General features: G+C 39.7%; 1 protein-coding gene across 1 annotated transcript in view; it reads right to left on the bottom strand.

The window, feature by feature from the left end:
- Positions 1-20,196, bottom strand: part of tenm3 (teneurin transmembrane protein 3) — a 198,826-nt gene that overhangs the window by 33,141 nt on the left and 145,489 nt on the right. The window contains exons 23-31 of the mRNA XM_041933771.1: positions 17,398-17,469; positions 16,519-16,696; positions 5,676-5,800; positions 5,366-5,473; positions 3,132-3,286; positions 1,574-1,675; positions 1,164-1,337; positions 677-736; positions 100-262 (exon numbers count right to left, since the gene is read on the bottom strand). Coding sequence (XP_041789705.1) covers positions 100-262; positions 677-736; positions 1,164-1,337; positions 1,574-1,675; positions 3,132-3,286; positions 5,366-5,473; positions 5,676-5,800; positions 16,519-16,696; positions 17,398-17,469 — 1,137 coding nt within the window. The remainder of the gene's footprint in view (positions 1-99; positions 263-676; positions 737-1,163; positions 1,338-1,573; positions 1,676-3,131; positions 3,287-5,365; positions 5,474-5,675; positions 5,801-16,518; positions 16,697-17,397; positions 17,470-20,196) is intronic.

The raw sequence follows: 20,196 nt of genomic DNA, 5'->3' as shown, positions 1-20,196 counted from the left end.
CCATTACAGTTAGCCATGCTGCTTTTTTTTAATGTTGTTTTTCATTTCTGACAACATTAGTATGCCCACTTTGTGTGTGTGTGTGCTTGATATACACACCAGTCGGTGGTTGGTTGCGTCGTATGGCTCGAATGCGGATGTTTCCCAGATCAGCCACGTACAGTGTCCCATCCGGAGACACCACCAAAGACGAAGGACAATTAAGCCTTGCGTCTTTGGCGTAGCCGTCTCCTGTCTGATAGCAGTCACAGTTGGCATCGTTCTGCAGGACAGAGGGAGGCAGCGAGTGAGCGGTGGAGAACAACACTACACGAGTAAATGAACTTCGTACGTGTCAAGGAAAGAAGAGATGAGATGTGGGCATGACAAAAAATCAGGAGAAAAATGCTTGTTAGTCCATTCATGATGAGCAGACACTGCCTGTCGTCACTTCACTATTGTAACATACTGTACTGGGATCAGATTCCTTATATTATATGTGGAATTTAATCCCCGTGATTCCTTGACTGCTTCACATTCATTTTGAACTTGGGTTTGTTGAGCTGATGGACAAAACAGCTGTATTACGACCATATCAAGATGAAGACGTTACACTGATATGAAAGAAGGAGCTGGATGGAAAACGGCACTCCTCTGTGTTAACTCATGTATATGTGAAGCAGCTGTGGTGTGTTACCTTGCAGTCACAGTCAGACAGCGCTCCAGCTAGGTGGGTAATTTCTCCATCAGTCGACACCTAGCGAGATGACAGTCAGATACAGACATTTGAAAACCAGGGACACACAAAAACAAGAACTGACCTGCTCTTTCTCAGAAAACAAAAAGATACACTCAAAGCATTCAGTAAAATCATTTGACTAATGTGTCTGCATCTGGGGATTGATTCAGACCACAGACCTTAATGACATGTCATCCCTAAAAAAAAAGATCCTCTTACAATAAAATAAGATAAACTAAGTAATACTGACACGGGCTGATGGTCAGGCAATGCTTTTGGTTAAATCTGAGGGTGGAGGAGGTACATCTCAGCTCTGCCAAGTGCCAACTGATGTATTGTCAACCAGAATATTGTCACAACTACGACCAACGTGGACAGACTCTCAAAGCTGTGCTTTCTTGTCAGGGAAACTGATAATCAGGAAATTATGTATCCTGAGGATCACCTGTCGAATGCGGTGGATTTTCTTCTCATCCGTCTCTGCGATATAGAGGACTCCGCTGTAGGACAAGGCTATGGCTGTAGCTCCCTCTAGCATGGTCTGGACCGCTCTCTTCCCCATAGTATATTCTATTCCAGGCACCTGGCAGTGCATTGGACGACCTGCCACGATACGGACCTGAACACACACACACACACACACACACACACACACACACACACATACATATATGGGTGTCAATGAACAATGATTTAGTAACACTGTGTATTTTTAGTTTTTGCAAAGAGGGTTGAGGCTATTTCATTTATTGGTATTTCTTACGTTACTTGAAAAAGTAATAAATCCGAAAAGTAGCACATGCTGTAGGACATTTGTGAAACATGCACAGCTGTTAATGTGGGTTCAGACGGTACCTGTCTGTTTTCAGTGATCTGGAGGACAACGTTGTTGTCGAGGACATAAATGGAGTTATCCATGGGGTTGATGGCTAGATCTGTAGGCCATTCTAAACGAACCTGGATAAAGAGATAAAGAGAGTGTCACTTCATGCTACTCTGACTCTGTATAGTGTCAAACTAGACTGTATTTTGCTGTCTGATGCTATTGGTTCACACATTGATATACAGTGTAGTGCTTGTTTGAATCCTGCCAACTTTCTTTGTCTGAATGACCTCTGAGCTGTACCAGTGCCCATGGCCTAATGCAACTGTTCGATAGAGACAGATGTTTTAAAAAAGATACATAAAAACTTTTATGATCCCAGAGTTTAACGTCACAGCCCACTGTGAGGTCAAGTCAAGACAAAAAGACACGAACAGGCACAGCAATCCCTTCAGAAAAAGTTGCTGAAGGCCAGTTGAACCTGACAAACTAACATTTTGGTGCTCCTACCGCCGCTGCTCCCAGCCAGCAGCTTTTCGACTGAAATATAAATCTACTGCCTTTGCATGAACTGTTTTGTGACATTATATTATCTATAAACACAGTACTGGTCTCCTGAATTTCCACATGGTTTAAACGTTGATGTGAGATGATCAAGCATTAAAGCAATTTACAAGGAGTAATACCATTACCCATTACAAAAGCTGTCTGTAAAGCACGTAGTGCTTTCATATACATATGATAGTGACTGTATAGTTATAAAAATAGAGCAACATGAATCTATGGAAAGAACTATAAAACCTGACAATGTGTGGGCTGCCAGTTCATTGTTTCCACAAGTGAACTCAGGAGGTCAACTAGATATCTGCTAGAAGTCAAACTGAGTTAAATCCAGCAGAGAAGGACAGGCGGTCAGAGTTCAGATGACTTCAGCTCTGCAAGAAATTCTCTCTACTACGCTGCCCGCAAAGCACAGCAATGCTCTCTCTCTCTCCAACCCCCCCCCCCACCCCACACACACACGCACGCACGCACACACACACACACACACACACACACACACACACACACACACAAAGACTCAAGCATCTCAAGTATTAGACCTTACAGCCTAATAAGAGTGCGTGTATGTGGGTGTTCTTTCCATTCTGAAGTCCATGTCATGTATTTGCATTCTCACTGAAAACAAGGGGTGAAAACAGAGAAGTGAAGTACTCTCCCCTTCTTCCTCACTTTTGCTTGCTTTTTTTGCCTCTGTCTGACTTTCTCCAATAAATTGAGATAAAGTCAGTAAATGTCACCATATCTGAATCCATGCCTTGTTAAGATTTAAAGGGCTTTATTTTTTTCTGACAGTACATCAGAGCAACCTATCAAATGAATTTAAAAGCACCCACAGAGCCTTGTTTTAACTCTGCTTTGCCTGTTTTACAGTGGTGTCTCCTATGAATCACATAGAAGTCCAACTAGTTTTGCAATACCCATTCAGGTTATATCTATATCTAATTTTTCACTATAGTAACAAATTCCAGGAAAGCAGTCAGGCTGGATAGATGGATGTAGCATATTCAGGTACTCTTTGCATGTTACCTGTCTAATGTGCATGCTAGTATCGCAGGTCAAAGGTCGAGCAGAGGTCAGATCATTGCTGCCCAGCATGGTGGAGATGATTCCATTACGATCAACTTTCCTGATCATAGTCCCATCCACAAAGTAGATCAAACCATTTCTATCGACCGCAATCCCTGCAGGGAACAGGAACAAAAAACACACTCAGTTCAGCATTATCATCCTGGATTATGATTACATCAACTCCATGACTCAAAGGAGAAAATAAAGGCGAGGTAATTCTCCTGCAGTGGATATACAGCAGATAGTAAAGGACACAGTAAAGAAATAAATGAATAAATGAAAAGAGCACACAGAGCAAAATAACAACATAAAATAAAAGTATCAAACAGATGAGCAAAACAGCAAACCAAAATCAATCAAATATATGTGGATGTGTAATTAATCAACATCAAATTCTGAAAATATTTCAACATATATTGATAAATTGGACATGACATGATATAGGTATATTCAATTATGTAAAAGCTCTTGATTGTAATGAGAGGCTAAATGATTCATTTGCTTTTCAATGTAACTTTCTGAGCTTGATGAAAGAAGCTCAGTGCCACCACTCAGCCAGCGTGACATTTTGTAGAGCAACACTGCATGCCAAAACAGATCCAATTTTAAAGCTTCAGAAGCAATTCTGTCCATGATACGTTGGCCAGCTGGACTTTACATGCCCCTCAGGTAGGAAAAACATTTAGAATTCTAAAAGGATCCATGTTGCTGTAGTGTGACAAACTGTCATCACAAAACCTCTGCAGGCGTCAGGGACTAAGTTGTGGAAGCCATCCTCCCATAGCTGAAGTGTCCCTGTGGTTTACATCAGTTTCTATTTCCACCTGCTACCTTCACAGGAGCAACATGGTAACCGAATGTGTCATCTCCTCCAAAGCTTATTTAATTTAAGGTGCTGGATGTTGGCTTGCAGGGACTCTGCGCCTCCTGTACGATTTTGTTTCTGCCAGAAAGCTTTCTAGCAGAAAGTCTTCAGGAAATTCAAGTGACACAGTATTAAGAACGGCAAGGTAAATGTAGTGAGGAGGTTGTGGTGGATGAATGGGTCCAATACAGGACTCTTTGTGTCCCTTGTGAAACCAAAGGTCAGCAGTGACTTGTTAATATTCGACTATGTTTACATTATTTTCAGTTTTTTTTTTTGTAGTTTTCAGTCCCAGTTTGCTCAGGTTTAGGCAACAAAACTATGTGGTTAGGTTTAGGGAAAAATCATGGTTTGAGTTGATTCCGAACAGTCTGGTTGGATAAATGATGACGAAGTTATTGATGACCATGCTGTAGTATGAGACAAACAGTTGAGATTTGTCTAGATGTTGTCATGTGCAATGAACTTAATATTAAGGGTGTAGATGAAAAATAATAAAAATTACCTACATGCCAATTAAATTTCATCTTTGCTTTTCAGGAGTTGAGTTAAATACAGTGCTGACTTAATTTAACAGTAACTGCTGATTTAGACGTACTGCAATGTCCTTGAAAATGTAAACTAAACTAAATCACGACTTATGTAACCACCACGCATGTAACCAACCATTCAGTGCGCACTAATACTGTGATACTGATTTATTTTGAATATGTCTTCACCCAGACTGGATGCCATGATGTCAACTATTAAAGGGAGGGAGCCTCCAATTTGCATAAAAGAGGGGGCTCCATGACTGTGGTAGCTGCATTCACTTATTGGCAATGAAGCAGAAAATGCAAGGATCTGCTTGAATGGATGTGGAGTTTCATGGAGACAGACAAAATCAGTAATAAGAAATGTAATCCTATGAATGTCTTTCAGATAGCTCCGAGATCCTATAAACCCCACCGCCCAGACTGTGCACATGCTTGTATCCTTTGCCAAGTGCTGGAGGCTTCTAACATTTCAGTGTTCCTCTGAAGCTCTACAAACTGTGTTGGAAGTAGGATGACTTTCAAAGCATAAGAAAGCTGATAAAATGCATACATTCCTTTTTCTACATGTTGGACCAAATCTGTGTGAGGACCACATTCCAACTCTCACACTTATGACAAATACTGATCTGAGTTGGCTATGAGTATACAGATGAGTGCTGAGTCTTTGTGCTTTTGTATACATGTCTGAACTACGCCTTGAGAATCCTCCTCAGTGACATCGGTTATGAAACAGGCTGAATGAATAACCACATATCTGTATTTATTTATATTGTGTGTGTTTGTGTTTGCACCTTTAGGTCCCAGTAGCTGTGCCTCAGTAGCTTTTCTTCCATCTCCACATCGTGCTTCATCAAATGGAGGACACTGCTCACCTGTACCAGCCACTACTTCTCCGTTACCTGAACACACACACACACACACACACACACACACACATCATACATTTACTGGAACAGTTTCTATCCTTTATCTCTTTCCCTGCTACATCATGGACTGGATATATATGAGTACACTGCGTTAAAAACAACAACTGAAAAAATACTGACTGCTATAATTTCTAGCAATATGAATTTTTAGTGGGGAAAAGAAGTGCATTCTTACTGATGAGGTCACGGGCACCGCTGAGCATCTTGGGTCGGTAGATCCTACGCGAGTTAGTGTCGGACACATACAGCTGCCCTGTCACTGGGTCGGTGGCTAGATAGTAACGGTGAGCGGGATTGTTGCTATGGAGGGCAGTGGCAGACAACAGACAGACGAGAGAGAAACAGGAGGAACTTGATTTAGTCATGCTGTATCTTTAATAGCCTCAGTGTCTCTGGTATCATTGATGAAAGACTTTAACATTTAAAGAGTAACACTTATGTTTGAACACACACACTAAAATCATCCAAAACTGTACTAGCAATTTTACAAATGGGTTAAAAGCTCATCATCAGCAGAGCAGATTTACAATTTGGGTCCAGCATCATTATGATGGAAAAACTTTCTCGAGGTGATGATAATGAGGAAGTAATGAATAAAAGGAAGGTTGATGAAGTGAAAGCCAAGAAACTGGTGTTAATTTACTGCAAGTGGAGTACTGGGTGGTTGGGGTGTGTGTGTGTGTGTGTGTGTGCGTGTGTGTGTGTGAATGGGAATGAGAGGCAGACTCAGTATGAGAGTGTGTGTTGCTATTTCTGTGTATATGTTTTCAACTATTTTCTCTAGGATTACATGTAAGTGTGATGTATGTACCGTAAATGTGAAAGTGCCTTATAAACACCTTATATATATATATGTATATATATATACACTTACACACACATGCACACACACTGACACACAAAGTAGTATACACACACATATACACATATAGATGCTCTTGCCTCTGGCTAACAGTCTCAGTTGTTGGTGATAATCAGCAGATGATCACAGGCTGTTAATTAAGACAGCTAAAAATAGAGAATCTGTGTGTGAGACAGAAACAGTCAGTGCTGTCTGTGTTTTTCTGTACTTGTGAGGCCCAGACGTGCTGACAAGCATGCCATTTAGTTTCCATTCAACCTTCGTTTAGGTAGAAAAATCCAATTAAGAATGAAACATTTTCAAGATTCAGGATAGGCAGCACCACAGACAAAATCCATGGTGTCAGGCAGAAGTACACAGCAGCAATGAAAACAAACACAGAAACACAGCACTGTAGGAAGGAAGAACTTAATTAAATCCAGTGAATCATTTGGTCATTTGACCTGCCAGTTGTGTCTGAATATGGTGTGAACACAGTCTGTCTGTTTCCACCTGTCTGCCAGACCCATTCTGTTAATTTAACACATTCTGACCATTCTGCCTCCGCTTTCATCATTTTCAACCATGTTAAAGTTTTAATGAGGTTCCGTTTATTTTCCCACGTGACAACAAAGCAACTTGTGCAGATGTTTTGGATGACAAAGCCTATTTATGACGTGTGTGTGTTCAGTTGAAAGCAGAAACACACAGCCTGAGGATGAACTTGACATGGATTGCACTTGATCATATAAAGATGCCAGAACACATTAAAAGATGCGAGTGAACAGGAAATAGACAGAAGCAAGGGCAGCAGGATGGCAGCGTGAGGAGAGGATGTGGGGCACAGGGTAAGAGGATGACAGGAGGAGGGAATAATTAACCAACTTAAGGAGTAAAGGGATGATAAAAACAGGAAGGAATAAATGAAGAATAAGGAAAAGAATGAGGCAAATAAGGAAGGGAAGAATAGCTGTAAAACAAGAAAAAAATGAGGGATGTTGTGAATGAGGAAAGAGAAGAGGCAAGAACTCCAGCAAGACAGGAGGAAATGAAACAGAATGAAGAGTCAAGGTGGTGTGAATACGTAAACATGAAGGAAGGGAAGAAAATAGAAAAAAGTTCAGTGACATGTCTAGTCCTCCTGAGAGGAAATTGTGTTTTAATTAAAAAGTTCAATTTCATTGAAACCTAAATTTGGATGAGTAAAAAAATCCAGTTCAATCATTGTGTCTTGCCATTGGCAAAGGGACTGCTGCTCGGTATGTGTATGACGAGCTATAGAAGAAAACGAACTGGGTTAAGTGTAATTTCAGGAAGGAAAGAGAAAGGAAATGGGACGAGATACTAATATATCAGCCTAAATCACATAGAATCGATAGAGAAGCTGGAACAATCAATTTGATGGTGGATGCATTCTCATGGTAAAGGCATGATGACCCCAGAAAACCTAATTAAACTCAGGATTGACCCACCTGACAAAAGACAAAAGACAGTGCATGTTCATGTTCTGTGAGCAGTAACCACACAGCAAATAGAAGACCACTAAAGAAAAAACACTGCACTGCTTTAGTATTTTCACAGCAGAGGAGTCGTCATCAAGGAAATCTTCCCCATTGTCACATACAACAATGATCGGGAAGCAGAGGGGGGTTGTTGCAATGACTGAAAATGAGATTTGTCACCCTGACGTGAAGTTTCACTGTATCATTCACCAGGTAAACTTTAGTGCATTCTAATTTTCTCATCTTCTAATCTAGATAGAGTAGTTACATTTCCTCCTCACTCACTCACAACCAGTTCCAACAGATGGACAGTGCTTACCAATATTTGCATGTCCACCTGTTAACTCTGAGGACATCAGTGTACATTCAAGAACTCAAGAAGGATTTTCAACAGCATGGGCTGCTTTGGTCAACCCAGAAACCTTTGAGGAGAAAATCTGGCTTTGCCCCTGTTTGAATAGACTGGGATTGAAGAGTTTGAAATGCAGCATATTGAGTGTGAGGGATCTGTGGTGATGTCTAAATTCACAGAGCTTGACCATCCACGCTTACCAGACACGTTTGAAAAAGATGCTATTGGCATTATTCCCCACATTTGGCTCTACCTACATGTGTGAACTGACAGTTTATTAATTAATAACCTGCTTTCATAGATCAGTCCAGGCAACTGACCCTTTAAAGAGCCAATGTTACATGATCTGGACTTTATCAAAACCTCACACAGGGAACCAAAGACAAAGAAATGAACTTTGCAATGCAAAGCTAATGTACATCAACTGATATGTTGTGTTTCGCCAACTATATAAAAGAAAAGTAAGTTTTATTTCAACGTGCTGACTTTGGATGCAGACAACACACTCCTGAACTAACAAGAACTGTTTGTGTATGATGCTTTTATAAAGCACTGATCACCATTTTGTTGTAGTTGACGAACCTATTGTTCAGTGACATTGTTGATAATTTGGGAAACACAGTTACATTAGTCTAGGCCCTCACTTCAACCTTAATGACATATTTCAAAGAAAATTTCTAAGTTGAAGAAGATACGCAAGAGCTCCAGGAAGCTCCAGATGAGAGAAAGCGTCGCATCAGCTGGCCAAGCTGCTATCGTGGGACTGAACACAACAGAGAGCTGTCCACATCAGAGGCAGCGCTGCCTCTCTTCTCCTCCCTCCACAGATCCTCTCCCAATGGCTACACATTAATAGGAATACTAAAGTGGTGTTAGATCACAAATGAGGATTTCCCATCCATCCATAAAGTTCTGATATCTAATTACTTCAGATAATTCTTTGGCTTCCCATCCCTCTCAGCTGCTGAACAGTGCTTCTGATTAGGATATCATGCTTGATCTCGTCTGACGCTCCTGCATTCAGAAGTGCAGTCATCCAATCCTTTTGCTGTATATGTTTCAATTTATTCATGGCAGCATTTATCCTATTATTGGTCACATTCATTTGCTCATTTATATGTATATTTTGCAGTAATTAGTGTGTGTAATTAGTAGTAAGTCTGCTTTCTGCTTGGTTATGTGAGTTTGTGTCTATGAAGCATTATGGTCACTGTACACAAGTGAAGAACTCTGGAACAACCTTCAGACTGAGACTAAATCAATTAATTGGCTACCAATTTTTCCTTTTCAAAGCATGGTGCCCCGAGGTGAATTTAATGCAAGTTGCATTCTTTTAATAATAATGTATACAGACTTCTAAGTGCTTTAAAAAGGTAACTGGACTTGCTTGAGTTGCCTTTGTAAAGCAAAATTGAAGAAAAAAATAAAATAAAAAAAAAAGGATTCCTGACCTCTACTCCAAAAGAAGTAATCATCCTTGAATTAAGTAAAAGTACAAATACATGAATTAAAGTGTGGTAAAAGTCTTTCATTCAGAATTTTACTTGAAGCTGAACTTCTCAATGTTTTTAAATTGAAAATAAATGTGAATACATGTAATGTGAAAGGGATTGCATGTAGCGATGTTGTGACCTTATATATTGGCAGTTATTTCTATTCACAGTGAATTAGACAATCTACATTATGCTAACACATTAAGAACTTTGTTTCATAGTATTTCATTATGACTCTGTCTCTAATTTATCTATGTTTTGTTTAATTTATTATGTTGAAGTAAAACTCAACATGCAAAGATTATTTGGTTGCTACCGGTTACTATTCAGGATGGCTGTCTTTAGTTTGCCTGTGTGTACTTTCACAACTATGAATCACCTTGAAAAAATTTGAAAAGGACTTTAAGGATGGGGCTGGGAGAGGGGAGGATAAAGAGACTAAAATATAAATCAGAGAGAAATAAGGAAGACCAATAACCACGGTCCGGCCCCTCCCTCGATGTCTCTCCTTGCTAGGTCTCCTTGCTAGGGGCTGCTAAAATGATGACTGTGTCGTTCATCTGAGCTGACAACAGAAGAGTCCGCCAGATTTTGTGTGAACACCAAGACAAGTGAAGAAAAGAAGATGAGACTGAGGGAGACAACAAAGGAGGCAATAAAGTGATACGAGTCAGTCTCACTTTGATGGTAGCAAACATCAGGGCTACTTTTTCTCTTTGTTTCTCCGCTTCATTCTTCCCTGTTGGCAGTCATACTGCATCATTCCTGATTAGTAAGTGAATGGATAATTACAGTTTCCAGATGTTATCAATTACTTTGTTAAGTAAAATGCAATCATGCAAAATTAGCTAAAAGTCAGCTTGTTAACAGCTTGAGCCACCCTAAGATACCCATAGTGCATCAAGGTTGATCTCCTTGATACAACCCGACCTTGGGCTAAGGACAGTATATTCCAGTCCAAAAGCTGCCAGGAATGAGTAACAGTGATTGTTTGGGGGGGTTTGTCCTTTGTTTTCTTTTTATAAAGGAGAGAGGTTCTGAAGTAATGTGCAGACTAGGATCTGGTACATAAGCAGCATAACTGACAGTGGAATGAAAAGAAGGTACAAGCTCAAAGGATTAGTCAGTCTTACCTATGTCTGAAATCTTTGTTTCTTTAATACAGTGAAAGCAATGGAAAGAAAACAGAGAAGAAACAAGAGTTAGTAGACAGATTAGTGTTATGACAGAAATCACCTGAAGACAAATTTCCTGGCAAAGGAAAAAGGAACAATCAGAAGTTGCAGTAAAATTCAGAATCATACTTCAGAGAAGTCAGTAGGAAAAAGATTTCAGATGGCTGTTATGGCTGACTAGGAGTTTCTGAGAAATGAGCACTCAAGATTGTGCCGGAAGCACGTTTCTAAATTCAGAGCACTAAAGATGATTTTTCCTTCTAGAGTCAGAGCACTCTTGTATCTTTGAGCACTTTGGCTAAAAAATAAGTATTTGAATGTGAATTATTGTGGGGGCAAAGCCAGTCTGGCCCTGCATCTATCTCTCTCTTCCCTTATGTTTTCAAGCACTGTTTCAAAGTCCTACAAGAGTTGAGTGCAGGAAGGAAAAGATGCCCAGAAAAGACAGGAGCAGAGAGATGAATTCAGATGCTAGGTTTTAATTAAAAACCAAGGACTTTCAAATCAGTTCACTTTCACAAAGGTTTAGGTCACATGTTTATTTTAAAATGACCCTGAGAAACCTGGATGTACAGCTTTACTGTAAAAAACATCATGAGCTCTCTGAAAGCTCTCTGACTTGTGTTCTCTGCATTAGGTTCATTTCTCATTTCATTATATTATACAGGAAAAGATACAGCTTCAATCTAACTGGCCTGGCTCAGTTACACAAAAGACAGAATCACATTGCAATAAAACATTAGAACAGAAACAATTAACAGAAACACGACAACAACAAAACATGAACAGCTACACAGACACTTCAAAGGGAGAGGACTTAGGCGGTGTGAGTACGATGGGACACAAATATGATTTGAATCAGTAGTTGCAGGGGTGTCCTTATTAGAGTATTTACACATATTGGTAAGGTCACTGATATACAGAAGAAAGAGTAAGGGACTCAAAGTGCTGCCCAGTGGAACTCCCATATTATAAGTTATAGGGGGAGATGTTACATGACTGACTTTAACCACTTGGGACCTGTTTGATACGAGAAGATCATCATTACCACAGAAGAGGAAAGTTGAAATGAACTGAGTTCATTCATGTTCAGCAGGATCTGATGGTTCACTGTAAAGCTTGATGAAAATCAATACAAATGGCTCCAGTCACATGACCTTTACTGAGTGAGTGACATATTTGTGGAGTTCACAGTAACAATCAAGCAGAGCAGAAACCATACTGAAAGTGACTGAGGAGGTTATTGCTTTCAAGATAATTGTTTAAGAGAGTTACAGAGAATCTTTTCCAAAACTTTTCTTCATTACTGGGACAATGGATATTGATATTGGAAACTGTGTGGAGGACGAAACAAACCGCGTCACAGCTGTACTGGTGAAATCTCTGGGTTAGCGTTGTGAAGTTCAGTAACACGTATGTTTCTGATTTTTATTAAATGAATTTTACTCTCCAATGATTTTGAGGATCTATACATTTTGACAGAGAGTCTTTGGTTTCAGTAGTTGTAGAATTTCAGAATTTATCCAGCGTAATTTAGTCTGATGAGATTTCACCTTGAAGGCAGTGGCTTATGTTTTGCAGCTTGTCTCCACTTTGTAATAGAACTGAGCCACAATTTAAACTGGATTTTCAAGTGAGGGTTCATTGCTGCAATCAATATCTCTTATTTCAGCATTGACCTGAGGTACTTTTGAATTTAGTAGATGAGATAAAATGGTGAGTATGGCCTCATGGTTTTCATCGTTGCATAAATAAGAGAGCAATCTGATATTACAGTATGAATTACTCCAGACAGTCCATATTTAAAGGATCTATTTGTTAATATGGCATTGAAGACGGAACTGCGAGTGTTACCAATTCCAGTCTGCACCATGTATAATTGATTGGGATCAAGCTTTATTACAACAGCTTCATCATCCTTCCTTCCAGGTCGATCTCACCCAATATGACAAGCTTGTGCATTTTTACAGAGTTTTTTCAAATGAGTGTTACAGTAGTATAGTACATTTCCCCAGTGACCAAGTAATATGACGTGTTAGCATATTGTGTTACTGCCAGCTTCTTAGCATTCAGCAGCTAACAACAAAATCAACACGGTTATAACAATCAATACAGAGAATATTAAGTCGGAAACATTGTTGTTCAACACACTCGCCATCAAGAAATGTACCAGCCACTTCACTGGTGGCTAAATCAGCAAAAAAATGACAATTACTATCATAAATTATGTTCTAAACAGACGCATTACAAAAAAGTGTAAATAAAGGTTACGCCTGTGAGACACAGCTGAGGTCCAGGCCTGCACGGAGCTGGTGCAGGCAGACCTGCATAGATTAAAATGAGAGCTTGTTGTCAGCTTGTCAGCAAAATTATTGTCAAAAGCAATCATAAGGTAGGCAAAGTAATGTTGCCATAGAGACCAGGTTTTGCTGAGACTATAGTAGCAATAGCATTATTATTACAAACCATTACGGACTCAGCAGAGAAGCCCACGCAATCACCCAAAGAGATAAATCAGATCTTCAGAGATTGTAATGCCAATCTATACTCATCAGAAAAGCACATCAATTCATTTCTTAATAGCACTGATTTGACAGAGCTTAGTAAAAAAACAAACTCTCCACTGCCCTCAGTCTTATGCCCAATAACAAAGCAACAGGACCCGATGGCTTCCCTGCTGAGTTCTATAAACACTTCTGGTGCTGCTCTTCAACAGACTGATAACTGAAATACAACAAAATTCAAGACCTCCAGCAAATATGAACACAGCTACAATTTCACTCCTGTTTAAACCTAGCAACGACAAAACCTTAGCCACGAGTTACCGGCCACTTCTCTCCTCAATGTGGATCCAAAAATCATCACCAAAGCACTAGCTCACAGAATAGAAAAAGTAATCTCATCCATAATTCACTCGGATCAAACTAGTGACATAAAAGGAATACAAACTCCCAAGCTAGAGGTAAGATGGGGCCCAAAAAATCCAGCCCAACCCGACCCAGGCTCGCGAGTATTAAAGCCCGACCCAGCCCGAGCCCGACCAATTAACGTGATTTGCAGGCCCGAGCCCGAAGCAAACCCAAAATTTCATATTTTATTTGTGAGGAGGAGGGAGGAGGAGGGGTGATTTATGATAACAAATTAAAGCCTGTCTTTTGTAACGAAATCTAAGTTAAACAAGACTGTATAAACATTTACATCTTTTATATTTCTGTGTCTGCAGAGGTTACATTAACCGACAATTTTCCATCATTGACGGATTTTTTTAAGAGTTGACGGGAAAAATTTAAGGCCGTCCGTCATTTTGACGGGTTGAAAATTGGGCCATAAACCACAGCAGCAGTACGTCCTTAAGAATTTAGCGCGGCACTTTAAGAGAGAGAGAGGCAGAGAGACAAAGAAGAACAATGACGGATGGATAATAGACAGAGACGCAAGTTTTATCAGCGCAAGTTTCTGTAGCATTTTCAACAATCAATTTGAAGCTTTTCCACACCTCACTCTTACCGGTGGGTGTTTGCCTTTTCCATTCCCCTGTCTTTAGTTTATCCTTCACTTCTTGCTGCTCCATATCGGGGATACCAGCAGGTCAGATGCGGACTTGCGGAGGGGAAGAATTTTAAGAGGGCGACGTTCACGTGCGCAGAGCATGCTCTGCGGCTCCTGTTTAGCCTTCTCTGTTTTATCCAAATTATTTATTTTATAACAAGTATTCCGTAGTTTAGTATCGTTTTAGTATACATTTTTATAAACATATATTTATTTAAAAAAAAAAAAAAAAAAAGTCAGCGAGAGAGAAGCCCGACCCGACCCGACCCGAACGTAATGATTGACATTTTAGGCCCGACCCGGCCCGAAATTCTTGATCTTAAGACCCGGCTTGGGCTTAAGATCTTACCTCTAACCCAAGCACAACATAAGATTAGTCTCTATGCGGATGATATATTACTGTTCCTGCAAAACCCTTACTCATTGCGACAAGAATCTATTAAACTAACTAAAGCAAATTCCAACATTTCTGACTACCCCCTTAACTGGAAAAAATTCTTCTGTCCTTCCATTACATAATAACAGCTGGGATGTGGCAGCCCACACACCACCTATCCCTCTAAACATAGGTCACATCACAAATTTAGGCATTAATGTTTTCCCCAGGCTGACAGAGCTGTTTGGACTCCTTACCTCTCAAAACAGTAAACGATGACCTCCACCACTGGATGAACCTTCCACTATCCATTATGGGCACAATGTCGAAAAAGAAATAATCTATTCACAATAATCCCAACCCAACCCACACTCTCCTGTTTCAAATCTCTAGATTTTTTTATCTCTAAATTTTACTGGAAAAACAAGACACCAAGAATCAAACTGGCAACTCTGCAAAAACTGAAAACACAAGGAGGACTTGAAGCACCGAACCTTTAACATTACTCTCTGGCAAATCAACTTGAGTACATATTCAAATGGATCCACCCAAATTAATCAGGTCACATGCGGCTAGATATAGAACAAAGAGTTTGTAAAGATATTCATATTTCAGATTTACCTTTTCTCAGTCAATCTATTAAACATCTATTAAGCATCTCTGACAGCCTGGTGGGAATTCCACAATATCACAAAGACTACTCTTCCACCATATAATTTTCCTCCCATCTGGGTCAATCCTGACTTTCTTCACAGCAACAAACCAATTTCAGCATCTCAAACGCATGGTCCATAACAATATGCCGGTTTCATTCCCCCCACTTGGTCCAGAAGTTTGGCATCTGGAGCAATCAATTCCTGCAATATCTGCAACTTAAATGATCTATTCAAACAAAATGTAACATCACAGCCATGACCTTCCTCCCTCTAGCTCAGAGTTAATTAACATTCCTTCCACATACACATACATACATGCATACAAGAAGAGGAATAGGACAAAATGACAAACAATGGGGAATGGGTAGAAAATCAATTAAATTATTGCAAAATGAAAAAATAAACTATGTTCTACTAAACAGACCCTGCTGACCCCTTCTGGGGTTCCCTGACAGCGCCCTGGTCTTGCTTCACTACCAGTAGATGATCATTAGTGGGAGTAATAGTAGCAGCAACATTGGAAGCAGCAAAAATTATGATTAGCATTAGTGCAGTTCCATTTATTTCGTATTAAGTATTTTATTTTATTTCTTTACTTATCGCTCTTGGTGTAGCTTCCTTCCTGTAGTTCTCTTAGTTCTCTCTTTCACCCATCCACCCCATACAACTGAGCTCAGAATGCACACACACACACACACACACACACACACACACACACACACACACACACACACACTATACTTTTGCTCTTATTTTGGTGAAAGTAACACAAAAGTAGTGTAATCAGCAATGCATTACTCAACACTTAGACTGTAATATTAGTAACTAATTACTTTCAAATGACAGTAGCTAGTAATATGTAATACATTACATTTTGAACATAACATTGACATGTAAAATTAACAACCATCTCCAACGTCTCATTTTCAGTTTCAATTTATGTTATTGAATGCACATATTTCTGACTCCCATAAAAGGCAACTCCATCAGTGCAGCGTAGTCACTATGATATACAGGGTAATTTTCTACTGACAGGAACCTGAGCTGCAGCAGCCATCCTTCCTTCCTTCTTACCTCAGCTCCATGACACTGGTAACATTCCCAGAGGGGAAGATCCTCCTGATGTAGTTGAAGTCCCCAACAAAGATGCTGCCATCTGCTCCACAGGCCAGAGCCAGGGGCGCCAGCAGCTTGTTGCCCTCTGCCTGTCCATTACAGCTGGGGCAGGAGATACTGCGGCGTCGTCCATTTCCTAGGAGAGGATAATGAAATCCATTTTTAATGATTGCAACAGGTGGTTCTGCTCTTTCCACAAAACACCATTGTTTACCATTCAAAAAAAGGCTTCAAAATATGTACATATGGGCACTTCCACTTCCAGATAGTGTGAACGTCCAAACAGGCATGGGGCAAGGATTTCAATTTTGGCTGGGCCTTTTAATTACAGATGTGAAAATTTAGCCTTCATTTGGCGGTTTCCAAATGGTGCCTACAAAGGCATTACACTCAAAAAGGAAAGCTGAACACTGGCAGCTAAAAAGTGAGACAGAAAATGTGTCAGACCAAAAGTAGCGTTAGTGCTGACAAGGACTACAGGGCATCAGGAAATGATTCCAAAGTGGAAGAAAAAGGTGAACAAGTAGCAGTTTTTCTGAAGGCCACTTGATTTGGCTGACTGTTGATTTTTTTCCAAAAAGTCTTAAATTCCATGAGTGAACAATTTATAATATAATAATAATTTATTCATACAAGAATGCATGATATTAGATTACAAGGTGTACAAGAAGGTGTGTTTTCTGGGTCTCATGAGATTCCTGTGGCTCTCACAATTATAACTTTGGAACAAGACAAACAAAATTAAGAATCATCCAGCAATGACATGATCAACACTGAGCACAAATGTGCTGGTCTTAGAAGCTCAATCAAGTCAATTTTAAGTGAATCTGTACTTACCCATGATGCTGCTAATGACAGGCGGCTGCTGGGAAATGAAAATGTTCTCACCGTTGCCCTTGTACAGTATACCTGGTGGACAAAATATGCAAAGATAAGAGAAAGGAAGGTATAAAGAGCACAGAGCAGATTAGCCACACTAATTGCACTTACTGCATTAACGTCTGTGCTGTCATTGAGAGCATGGGTACATTAGAGGTGAGCTTTTAACACAGATGTTAAGGCAAAATGCACTGAAATATAGCATAGATGTGGTCCTTTTCTTAAAAACCTGTGCATTTGTAGGTCGTGGTAGGTAGATGATGTGCATCCATGTTTTACTTGACTCAACTTAAAGTGGAGACAGGCAACTTCTCAAACGCCCCTAATGTTTCCAAGGGGTATTACTGTTGGCGCCACTGTTGCAAAGATAACCTGAACACTTTCAGTTTTCCTCACAGCCTGGAACTACCAACAAACATAGACATACTGCATTTGCTTCCAAATTTCCATGAACAGTCAACACCACGTTGGAAAGAAGAAAGAGGAAAGAAGCATATTCACTGAAGTAAAATTGTCATCATTGTATATGGAATAATAATATGGTTTGAGCAAACAAGTAACTACAGCAGAGGTTTGCCTGGTGGATGGGGGGATCAAAGAAAACATTAGGAGAAAAAGAGCAGGTTTCTTTATTCATTCTGTAATGGAGACACAAAATTGCATAGTGAAAGAGTTTTACAGACAACCCGTTCAAACGCTGATGGTACCATTATTCCATAGCCATTACATTTTGCAACAATCGTTTACTTAATAATGATAAGTTAAAGCAAAAAACACTTAGGTAGAAATTGAATATTGAATTGTCATCTAATCCAATTCATGGAGCACCAGCATATGTGCTCATTTCATGAAATGTCATGCACTTTTCACTGCACAAATGACCTAAAAAGAATGTTTAGAACAGCACTGCTTCACCATCACCCAAAACTCATCCCCGAGACTATGGTGTGTTCCATAAAACCAGACACTTGAAATCATGTCATCATTCACTTGTCTGCTCAATGGTGCTGATGAGGTGGAAAATGTGTGTTCCTGTGTGCATGTGTCTGCATCCTCTGGGGTTTTAGGCACCTTGGCACCATAGAGCCCTAGCCAACCTTTTTCAACACTAGATTAACTGTGTGTATATGTGAGTGCTGCATCAATACAGCATACACACATATATGTGGGTAAACTGCCCAGTGCTGAGTTCTAGTGAAGTGTTTTAGTGACATCTTTTGGTGACATGTAAAGTGAGTGCTTGTCCAAACAGGCGTATTTCCTACTACAGATTTTGGGGCAAGGACACTACATTTATATAGCACCTTATCATACACAGAGGTTATTAAACATGCTTTACAGACAGAGAGAAGGAAAAATCAGTAGATTTAACAGATAAAAGTAAAACAAAAAATAAGGTGAATACAGATAAGCTTAATAAAAGTAGAGACATAATTGAAAGTACCAGAAAAGTGACCAGTTAAAAGCAATGTACAAAAGAGCAGTCTCTAGTTTAGTTTTACAGCTGATGTCAGCAGTTGGCAGCATAATGGCTAAAATAGACAACGTTCAAATTCAGCACATTTGGTTTGAATTCTGGGCATCACTAGTTGACCAGTCCCTGCAGATCGAAGAGATCTACGTGGCTTGTACTCAGCAAGCACATCTATATGTAGCCCATATATTTTGGGATCAGACCATTTAGTGACTTAGAGAGAGAATAAGAATAAGTAGGGCCTTTAGATCAATTCTGTATTCATCAGTGCAAGGAGAGTTTGTGAAATGTGTTCTCTCTTCTTCGTGTTTTGTTGTTGGTGTGTCGGCCAGTAAGAGGTGCTTTACAGTAGTCTTAGTTACAGGAGATGAAAGTGTGAATGATCTTTTTTAAATTTTGCTTGGACACGAAGTCTGTCATTTTAGGTATGCTTTTAAGATGCCAGATTGATAGTTTTGTTACAGGTTTGATGTTGTCACTGAAATTGAAATCCTCACCAAGGTTAACACCAAGATTTTGAACATTGGTAATAGTTTTCATGATCTAGAATCAAGGCGGGCACATAGCGGCAGCCTTCCTTCTGTATTGTCAAGAAGGATTATTTTAATCTCTATTTAACTGTGTTGTTGCATCCAGTTGTATACCTTCTCAAGGACTGTACACAGCGAGTCTTTACCATATTAATTTGGTGAAAGCGCTATATAATACTGGGTATCATCTGCATAGTTATGCTAAGTTACCTTGTACTCATGGAGAATTTCACTAAGAGGAAGCATATAAAGGTTCAATAGGAGGGGTCCATGCATCAATCCTTGTGGGACTCCATACATCATGACTGTTCTTTCAGATTCACAATTGCAGATACTGTATCTCCCATGCCTCCAAAAGACCCACCTGACGACCATTCCGGAGAGCCTCACTCAATATTCCACTCTATCGAGAAGTGTTTATAATGCATCGATCATCAAATGCTGCAGTAAGATCCAATAACATCAGGACTGTTAGACTGCTCAAATGTTTGTTTAGGCGGATGTCATTCAAAATCTCTCTGAGAGCAATGTCAGTGCTACAAAGTGGGCTGAAACCTGATTGAAACTCAAATATGTCATTCACCTGCAAGAATTGGTTTTCATTAGAATAATCTTGCTTGGCGTTGTTTAGTATTGAAACGCAAGCTCCTTTTCAGGTGTATACCTACAAATAAGTACACACACTAAGAAAAAGACTTTGAAACAGCTTTTACACCATCACAATGTAACACTACAGCTGTATGATTGAAATGG

The sequence above is a fragment of the Chelmon rostratus genome, chromosome 3, assembly GCF_017976325.1.
Source record: "Chelmon rostratus isolate fCheRos1 chromosome 3, fCheRos1.pri, whole genome shotgun sequence".
NCBI lineage: Eukaryota > Metazoa > Chordata > Actinopteri > Chaetodontiformes > Chaetodontidae > Chelmon > Chelmon rostratus.
Note: the sequence above shows the minus strand (reverse complement) of the source record. Positions and strands in the feature narration are given on the sequence as shown.